The following is a 10,374-nucleotide window of genomic DNA, read 5'->3' on the forward strand; positions in this document are numbered from 1 at the left end:
TGATGTATAAAATGTATTTAAGCAGATTTTTTCAGTATGTAGTTGTCGGGAGGGATGCACTGAATAACATTTCCAACTTTTAAATATTGCGCCATTATCAAATTCCACTTTAGTCATACAGACGGCGCGCACAAGTTTTCTTTCGCCACCTACAGATGGCGCGCACTACGGCAAATTTGTTCATCACCTCCTCGTTCTCTGACCTCCTCGCGCGCGCGCTTGTGTATGTGTCAGTCAGCTGATGGTAGTGCCGTGTGCTACTTTGGTTGCAGTAATCGTAGGCGTCCCGTTGTAACCGCCCCTCAAGATTTGCCCACTCGGTTGCAGAACGGTGGTCCGCATCGCCCGCAGGTCAGTAGTGACGTTCGGCGCGATCTTTTCTGCAGCCATGCCGTCGAGCAGCGGAGTCAGCTTCACTCGGGGAGAGCACACGCTCGGAGTGCCGCGCGAGTTGCACGCACTGAACCGTCGACGTCTCAGCGAGAAGCTGCGGAGCACATTGGGCAACAACGCGGACGGTTCGTTCGTGGTGCTGCTTGGCGGTGAGTCGACGACCCAGTACTGCTCGGACCGGGAGCCCGTGTTTCGTCAGGAGTCCTACTTCCACTGGGCGTTCGGTGTCGAGGAGCCGGATTATTTGGGCGCCGTGGACGTGGCTCGGGGACTTAGCTATCTCTTCATGCCGCGGCTGCCGCAGAGCTACGCGGTTTGGATGGGCCGTCTGCCCACTCTCGAGGACGTGCGAGCGCGCTACGGCGTCGACGAGGTCTTTTACAGCGACGCGGTGAGCGATGGCCTTCGATCGAATGGGGCCCGCACGCTGCTGACCCTTCGGGGCCGCAACACCGACAGCGGCAAGACGAGCGCCGAGGCCAAGTTCGCTGGAATGGAGGGCTTCAAGGTGGACGCCGGGCCGCTGTTCGAGGTGATCGCCGAGCTGCGCGTCTTCAAGACTCCCCTCGAGGTGGAGGTGCTGCGGTACGCGAACCGCGTGAGCAGCGAGGCACACAAAGAGGTGATGCGCCGCATTCGACCGGGAATGTACGAGTACCAGCTCGAGGCACTGTTCCTGCACAAGTGCTACGCCGACGGCGGCGCTAGGCATGTGTCGTACACCTGCATATGCTGTGCCGGTGGCAACGGCGCCGTGCTGCACTACGGCCACGCGGGCGCCCCCAACGACTCGCCCATAAGGGACGGTGACATGTGCCTGTTTGACATGGGCTGCGAGTACTACTGCTACTCGTCCGACATCACCTGCTCGTTCCCGGCCAACGGTCGGTTCACGGCCGACCAGCGCGTCGTGTACGAGGCCGTGCTGGCGGCTAGCCGGGCCGTGCTGGACGCCATCCGGCCGGGTGTCTCGTGGCCCGACATGCATCGGCTTGCCGAGCGGCGCATCCTGGAAGGGCTGGTCTCCGTTGGCCTGTTGAAAGGCGACGTGGACGCCATGATGAAAGCTCGACTGGGCGCCACCTTCATGCCGCACGGCCTGGGCCACTTCATGGGGCTCGACGTGCACGACGTGGGAGGTTACTTGAGCGCCGACCCTCCGCGACCCACCGAGCCCGGACTGCGCTCCCTGCGGACGGCGCGCACGCTACGGGAGGGCATGGTGCTCACCGTCGAACCCGGTTGCTACTTCATCGACGCCCTGCTGGACGAGGCGCTGCGGTCGCCCGTGCTGTCCGCCTTCCTGGTGCCCGGCGTGCTGCAGCGGTTTCGCAACTTCGGCGGCGTTCGCATCGAGGACGACGTGCTCATTACAGCCGATGGACACGAGATGCTCACGCAGGTGCCGCGCACCGTCGCCGAGATTGAGGCGCTCATGGCCGGACACTGATCAGTCCATTTGCGTTTCAAGGTCGTGGTAACTCCGTAATAAATTACTTTATTAATACATCACGCGTTTGCTTTCACGTTTCGAATGTACGTTGATTCTATTTTTTAAGGACGGGGATAATACCAAGGGACTCAAATAGCTCTGCTTTCAACAGTTTATTTCCTATCACTACTTATATGACAGAACATGTCCACATCGTCTGTGCAGGAGTAGCAAAACATAACTAATGTCACAGACACAAAGAAACTGAAATTCTTCTCCTGCCGGTGCGACAGACTTCGCAGACTAGATGGCATGCTAATGCAATCGTCGCCCGTCTTCTTAATCTGCTTCTATCATATCGCCTGTTGGCTCAGTTGTGTTTCGTCTCAAAATTTCTCCACGTGCTGAACAAAGGAAATCAGCCTCGCTATTTACAATGCATTGCTAAAAAACACAGCTGCCACGTTTTAGAATTATGTAACGGTGTCCACGCAGTGGTGGGCAGTGCACCCCACACCATCAAGAACGTGGGAGGTTCATGCCCGCAATGCATTGCAAGAAGTACGGCTGCTTTGCTTTGAACACATTCAGAATTCCGCGATGAAGTATGGAAGCAGAGAGAATTAAAATAAATGCATCACAACTTAAGCGCATAACAATGCTGTCTATTGCGCTGACAGGTAACGTTTTAATGCGATGGTGGTACGAAGCTCAGTGCGCCGAAATTACAGCATCGGCGTCATTGGTTGTAAGCGGAAAATCCCCTTTTTTAGTGACCAAAAATACAGAAAGACCCAAATAAAAAACAAGTTTTCGGGTGAGAATTGGAACCCCGCAGATCGCGTGGAAAGCAGGTGTTCAGCCCTACGGACATGCGTCTGCTTGAAAATGCAGTGACAATAACTTTCATGGTTTACGAGCACTCGCGTCCAGTACAGACTTCAAATACAACGTGTAATATTGCATGGTACAGGCGTCTATTGCCATCGCGTGTCAGAGAGTGTGGTTATTATAACGACTTCATGGTTTAAAGCCGACCCCCCAATACAAAAGACACAAACGTTACTTTGCATGTTCCCTTATGCCTAGACAATTTCAAAAACATTTCACGAGCATTACTTCTCGTTTAAACCATGTTACCGATTACACATAATGCAGCCAACAGTGTCGTAGCCAAAGGAGGTGGGGTTGGGGGGTTCACTAGTTCTCGCCCCCTCTCCCACTTACCCACCTTTTTCTTCGTCGCTTCGCGCTGACATGAGTTAGAAGCTACAGGCGGTGGTAATATCACAATGTGATTCCTTGGCGCCTTCACAGTGAATAATGTCTGCACATGGCAAAACCTGTCGCGGTGTTTGGCACACTGAGGGTTTGGGCAGGAATCTCTGCACCGAGCGTTTTAAGTTGGCTCGGCGATGCGTGTAATGCTGCAGCGGTGGTCACACTTAAAGAATAGATCTCGCCGGAGTCGATAACTATAACGGTAAAAGCCAAGCACAGTTCAGGGCCAGGCACAGTTTTACCGATAACGGTAAAAGCCAGGCACAGTTCGAAGGTCTGATAGCCTACGTTCAAGCATATTACAGTGTGACTCCTACATGTGTTAAGGTATACTCAAGCCACCGAATAATATTTTTTGAACCTTCGCACGTTCTGCTAACAACTAAAGAGACACGCGCGCGCGGAATATTCGGTTTATCCACCGAACTTCGCTTGTATGCGAGTGTAGAGTACAATGTATCAATATATTAATGCATATCTTCACTACGCGCTAACGGCTAAAGGCATGAGATCTGAAACGTGAGGAAGTTGGTATGTATTCGTCTTAATTTTAGCCGTTCACTGGGGGATGAGGACTAAGAAGAAAGAATGCGCACAAAACAGGCGCTGCAAGAGGCTCTCCGAAGTGTTGTCTACTGACAAAGGTGGCACACAGGGAAACGCGCAGCCCAATCACACCCCTAGATATGCCTACTGACATGCTCATTGTGTAACTTAAGCTGATAAATAAAAAGATGGTGGTCATAAACCTAAAGCAACGTAATAACAAACGCAGTGTGAGCAGCTGTAGTGAGCACAAGTTTTATTCTTCAGCAGTGTGGTAAACAGCGGTAGAATAAGGAACACAAAGCTGAAACGAAAAGTATATATATATATATATATATATATATATATATATATATATATTTTGGTAAATATATATAGTTGGTAATTTTTTCATCCACTTTTCTTTCTTCTTATTTACATTCCATTGGTTTTAATAACTTCCCCTGTACATTCCTTGGAATTACTGTCTGTTATATCTCATATATATATATATATATATATATATATATATATATATATATATATATATATATATATATATATATATATATATATATATATATACATATATATATATATATTGTTACCACATAAGTAATTTAGGTATGTGCACCTGTGTAGCGGTGAACAGGGTAGTGGAAGAAGAAGAGGTCGTTCGGTTGGTGGCAAGAGATTTCACTCCTATATTTGAAGCCGAGCTAAGCTATTATTTTAGCTCTTCGGAAAATTCCTACGACCGAGACCAGTGCAATCATCCTAACAGACTCACTTTCGGTGTGTGCAGCTCTGACAACCTCCGAACAATCTCGTGCCCTAGCAGCGTTCCGCACGTTAGCACCGCCGCATTTAAAACTCCTCAAATTAGTGTGGGTCTCAGGTGACTGCGGATTACAATTAAATGAATTGGCAGATGCTTTGACACGAGCATCACTCGATGGACCAGTAATTTCAGTACTTCCCGAGTTAGAATACCAATCGGGGGTTAGATATAGGAAATTCTCTATTTTTACAGATAGTTTAGAAAATATCACACAATGGACAGATTATCAGCACCTCAAATTTCCCTGGAAAGCTCAGTGGAGTCCGTCAAAAAAACTTGAAATTATAATCTCCAGATTCGGGTGCCGTGTCCCCCCATTAAATTTTTATTTACACAGAGCTGGTCTGACACTTTCCCCCCTTTGTCCGTTTTGCGAATAATCAGAAACTACTGAACATTATTTTGGCTCATGTCGTAACTATGCATTAATTAGGAAACGACTTTTAAATATTCCATTTGCGAAGCTAGGTTTAAATTTAACCACAGAAAATGTTCTAAGTTTTGGTGCCTCTGTTTTGGGAAATCGCCACAGAGATGCATTCGATGCGGTGTGTAATTTTATTCAAGACTCTAAACGTTTTTCAACATAAAGCCCACGTTAACAGGTACTCAAAAAAAAACCGCGTCGAAAAGTAATTTTTCAAATCTGGATAAGTCCGTGACATACCAAATTAATTGGGTTTGGCAAAACCAGCTGTCTGGTTGGCTCCCAAAATCAAGGTATAGCTATTAGTGTCTACTTTCTTGTTGATTCTTTTTTCTCACTATCTAAATCTTTGGTTTCTTTCTTTTTTCAACATACTGTCTTCACTATACAACTCCCCCCCCCCCTTTTTTTTCGTTGTAAGCAATAATGCAGTTATCGTCCGTATGAGACTATATGTTCTCTTGGCCAATCCCCCAGAGTGGGTACGAGCCATGGATTAGAGGCTACAAACAAACAAACAGGTGGCAAGAGCTCGCTGGTGCGCGTTCACTGCTGTAAACCGTCGAGTCGACCGTTACGTCGGCTCTGAATAAGCCCCTCTCGTAGACGTAACAGAGTGGTGGAGGTGCTGGGTGCGGCTTGTCGACGTACCACGGAGCCACAGCTGTTCGGAGTTCGCCGGAGCCGTCGTCTTGCCGGTCTGCCTCCGACAACAACCGTCATGGCCGAGAGCGAAGGTCGGGAATCAACTGCCTCGACTTCACGCAGGTCTACGCTGGCTACACCTAGGCATCACTACATGGAACTCCGCCCGTTCGCGGGGATGGCAAGACAAGACGTGGACGCATGGCTAACGCACTACAAAAGGATGAGGCGGTACAACCACTGGAACTCTATCGATCAGCTGGATAACGTAGCACTGTTTCTCACGGACACTGCCCTGATGTGGTATGAAAACCACGAAGAGTCCTTGACAACATGAACTCTTTTTTCTCATGAACTGAAGAAGTGTTTTGGTGACTACGACTCAAAGAAGAAAAGCGTGGAGCGGACTCTGGCTGGAAGAGCTCAGACTCCTGGAGAAACGTGCACTGCTTATATAGAGAACGTTCTTAAGCTTTGCAAGATTATAAACCCTCAGATGTCTGAAGAAGACAGGGTGGACACCTGTTGAAAGGCATAGTGGAAGACGTTTACAATTTTCTGATAGCCAGGGATGACCTCACCTCTTTCTCCAACGTCCAACATCACTGAAGACTCGTCGCATTGCCCCGAAATTCGGTAAGATGGCAAATGTGACAACGGTTGCCAGCGTCGACGTGAGCCCGCCCACCGACCTTGCCGCTACTATTCGGGCAATAGTGCGTGAAGAGCTGCAGCTACAAGGTGGTGGGGTTGATACACGGCGGCGCCTATAATGCACACCCTAATACACGGCGGCGCCATTAGCTCCTTTGCCACCATCGGTATGTTTGACAGACGTCAGCGAAACTGGAACTCTGTGGCCACGTCGTGACTCGTTCGCCGCCGACCAGTGATATGCCCAACGCCTTCGTTACGGCCCCGCCACACAGAGGTGGGCAGCCCCCGCTCAGCAAGCTCGTCACCGACCCTTCACAGCTGAGCGGTCTCAGCATTAGTTCGGCGGGCGCCCTCTACCAGTCTGCTACAACTGTGGCTTCAAAGGCCACATTTCCAGGCATTGCAAATACCGGCAGCCACCAAGGTACGACCAATCACCGAGATAAAACCGTTCCAGCGCTACCCGAGCCCCGACATTCCCGGGAAGCGCGTCTTACGAAATCTCAGGACCGCTACGAAACCAATCTCCGGCCTCTAACCGCAGTGTGACACCACCGCCTGTTCCTCGCGCCAATCGATCACCGTCTCCTCGGCGCCGCCACTCCACGTCTCCTACGGACGGAAAAATAGCCGGGGCGGCCGTTGGAGGTGAGGTCGCCGGACAGTCTTCGATTTCAACAGATATACCTCCGTTAGCTTCCATGTTTCGAAATAAGGTTCGAGTGCTTATCGATGGTGTACCAACAATGGCGTTGGTGGACACAGGTGCAACGGTGTCAGTGATGAGTTTAGTTTTCACCCGCCTCCTTGGACGAAAAGTTATGTTTCGTTGGGACCGTCCTGATACGTTTCGTGGAGTGAGCGGAGAGGTGTTACAACCTGTTGGTGTCTGCACTGTGACTGTTAGCTTGTCGTGCCAGAACTTTGTTGCAGAGTTTGCTGTTCTCCCTCATACTACGCATGACTTTACTCTGGGACTCGATTTTTCAAAGCTATGTGGTGCCACTGTTTATTGTCGCACAGGACAAATTACAGTAGATTCCGATATCCCAGTTGCGTTTATAGAAAAATTACCCTGTCAAGAAAGTGCTCTTTGCGTGTCCGTGGACACAACTGCTCCGCCATTGTCTACAAAATATGTCCCTGTTGTCTGTTCACCTGCAAGCGAGAAAACATTTGACGCAACTGTGGAGCCTGTACATCTCAGTGGCATAAAGAAGACAGTTTTAATACCCTACTGCACGCTATCGGTTGCGCAAGGGCATACTGGTTTATGGGTGATGAACTGTTCTCACGAACCAACAGTGCTGCAGTAGGGTCTGAAACATCTGAAACACGTGCGATCAGCATGTGAGTGTCGCAAAAATTCTTTGAAACAGCCGTTACTACACAAAAAAAACATTAAAGAATGTAATACAATAGACAAAATTGTGGGCATGTAAAAGGCCTTTGTAACATTCACCATTGACGACGAGGATGCCGCATGAAAAAATATATATGTGATAACCTTTAGGAAGTATAGAATACGTTAGGGATGCTTCTTTAAATAGTTCGCAAAATTGCGGACGTCAGGGCATCGAGGAACATGCCCACAATCTTGTCTATTGTATTAAATTCTTTAATGGTTTTTTTAGTGTAGTCAGGGCTGTTTCAAAGAATTTTTGCGACACTCACATGCTGATCGCACGTGTTTTGTACTGATGTGTTCATGCCTGCCCATAAAAGCGGCCACATACTCGTATTTCTGTTAATCCTGACGAAGGCCGTGCCACGGCCGAAACATAGAGTAAACAACTATCAAACTTTCGTAAGTGGGATCCTTTATTTCTAACTAACTATATATATATATATATATATATGAGACGTATGAAGTGATGGTTGGTAGAAGCAGAGAAGGAAGAAGTCAGAATGGAATAAACATGGCGTATGAGCCAGGCCACGTCTCCCACTCATCGTAGCGTCACACGAGTCGACAGGATGAAGACCTCCCAGCCACTTCATCAGTGTCTCATCATCGACGCAGTTCTACACAAGACGCCCTGACCATACATCGACTACAGAATCATCTCCTAGCCGCACACAGCGACCAGCACCGTGACAGAATTATCGACCGACCTTCCCATCCCCAAGTACACCGGAGCAGCCGACGATGGACCTGTACAGGACTGGTTCGACCTGTTCGAGTTCCACGCTACCGCTGCATCGTGGTCGGAACGGGAAATGGTTACGAACTTCAGCGACTACGTCACCGGTGAGGCATTTAAATTTTACCTCACCCACATATTCGACAACGATGAGTCTTGGCAAAAGATAAAACAAGAAATGATTGTTTGGTTAAAAAAATACGATGACGACTACGACGAAGACTTGCTTGTAACCCACCATCCACAGACAACTGCACTCAGTCGTCAATTTTACAGGCAGTCTTCAACCATTCGAACGCACAACAAGATTCGACCTCTGACAAAAGACGAAGTGGCACACGAGTTCAGTGGCAGACGACAACGCGTATTTTGGGAAAAACACAGCCATCAAGCGCGCCTCCCTTCTGCACGAAAGTCGGCATTTGCGAAGTCATCGCTTCAGCATATGACCCCAGACGTTGCCCAACCACCTGATGCCGTTCACTCTTCGTCTGGCATACGTAGACCACCACCTGGGTTTTCATCACGCGGTTTTTCAAGCGCTCCTAACGCTCACCACTTGCCTTATAAGGACGCCTTGCTCATGGTAGACCAGCTGACGCATGAAGAAAATACCCAACAACGTCATGACTACTCGAAGAGTGAAAATCCTGGTTTTACATCACTTCGCTCTTTCGTCGCTCACAACGCCCACCTCGCGTCTCACACGCCCACTACGGTCGGGATAGAGCTTCGAAACTCCGAATATACTCAGCCAAGTCCAGGGCCAACCGTCCACATTCATGCGTCAGAACAGCTTACCTCCAAAGTTGCAGACACAGAGAAACAGCCCCAAGTAAAATCTGACCAAACCGAGCCTCTCGCAGCGTCACCATCGAGTTCACAGCAACCCGAGAGCCCTACCAACACAAGAGGCTCGGAAGGATCAACTCCGAAGCTCTGCCCTGTGCCAGGAACGCCCATCAAGAATGGCGTTGCAACAGCCTCAGCAGATTTTTCTGCCAATTCTGGCGCACTATCTTCATTGCCTGGCTCAAATCGCGACACCCTAACAAGTATCAACTATTTGCTGGTCACGTCAACCCACAAAGAAAAGCGGGCTCATGGTTCCAAAGGAAGTCACCTCGTCAGACAGTGCAACATCAGCAATGCCAACAAAAGCAACAAGCTTTTGTTGGCATTGCTGTTGGCAGCATTTTAGCTGTTGGCAACAACCAACAGCTCAAACGCCCACACCAACATCGGCAACGACCAATTAAAACTACATCGCGAGGATACTTGCGGCCTGAAGAGTGTCGTGATCAACATACACTAAAGAAAAGACTGATTCCGCAACTTAGCTACCCTCACAGAAAGAAAAACGAAGGAACTTTTCCGCACCAGCGTTCAAGATTGTGCCTTCGGTCTGAACATCTGCGTCATCACCATAGTAAACTTCCCAAGAGCCACAAAACAACCGCTTGTGCTCTGAAGCAACACAAGCAGCGCCTAATCAGCCACGATCAACGGGCGCGCAAACTACATGCACAGCGTTTGTATGACCTACGACAAAAAATGCGACGCCAACGAAATATTCAATCCTGCAAGGCGTTCCAACCTTGGTCAGCCCGAACAAGAGTTCTAGCAGTACTATCAGTATCCACGTGTATCCCGCTCTATCCGGAACGCAACAGTCAGCCTCGCCCACCACAGTTGTTATTGAGTTCACCGGACTGCTCCCTCGGCCTTGAAGATTTAGTGAGATTGTGGAACTCCGTCGGGACGTGAAACTGCGAATTTGGCCATTATTTTGTTTATTTTGTTTTCAGTTTGTTGTAGTTTGTAACCGGTGCCAGCTTTCGGGGGGAGGCGGAATCGTGTGACGTATGAAGTGATGGTTGGTAGAAGCAGAGAAGGAAGAAGTCAGAATGGAATAAACATGGCGTATGAGCCAGACCACGTCACCCATTCATCATAGCGTCACACACACACACACACACACACACACACACACACACACACACACACACACACACACACACACACACAC

At 49.0% G+C, this 10,374-nt stretch overlaps 1 protein-coding gene across 1 annotated transcript; it reads left to right on the top strand.

Annotated features, from left to right (window-relative positions):
- Positions 1 to 211: 211 nt before the first annotated feature.
- LOC119167608 (dipeptidase C) lies at positions 212 to 1,900 on the top strand. Its single transcript, XM_037419113.2, has one exon. It carries the CDS (start codon positions 389 to 391, stop codon positions 1,841 to 1,843), a length of 1,455 nt encoding a protein of 484 aa, XP_037275010.1. The 5' UTR covers positions 212 to 388; the 3' UTR covers positions 1,844 to 1,900.
- The last annotated feature ends 8,474 nt before the right edge of the window (positions 1,901 to 10,374 follow it).

The sequence above is a fragment of the Rhipicephalus microplus genome, chromosome 3 (assembly GCF_043290135.1).
Source record: "Rhipicephalus microplus isolate Deutch F79 chromosome 3, USDA_Rmic, whole genome shotgun sequence".
Taxonomy (NCBI): Eukaryota; Metazoa; Arthropoda; class Arachnida; order Ixodida; family Ixodidae; genus Rhipicephalus; species Rhipicephalus microplus.

Excerpts from the sequence above, each read along its gene's own strand:
- LOC119167608 (XM_037419113.2), top strand. The coding sequence starts at position 389 with ATGCCGTCGAGCAGCGGAGTCAGCTTCACTCGGGGAGAGCACACGCTC.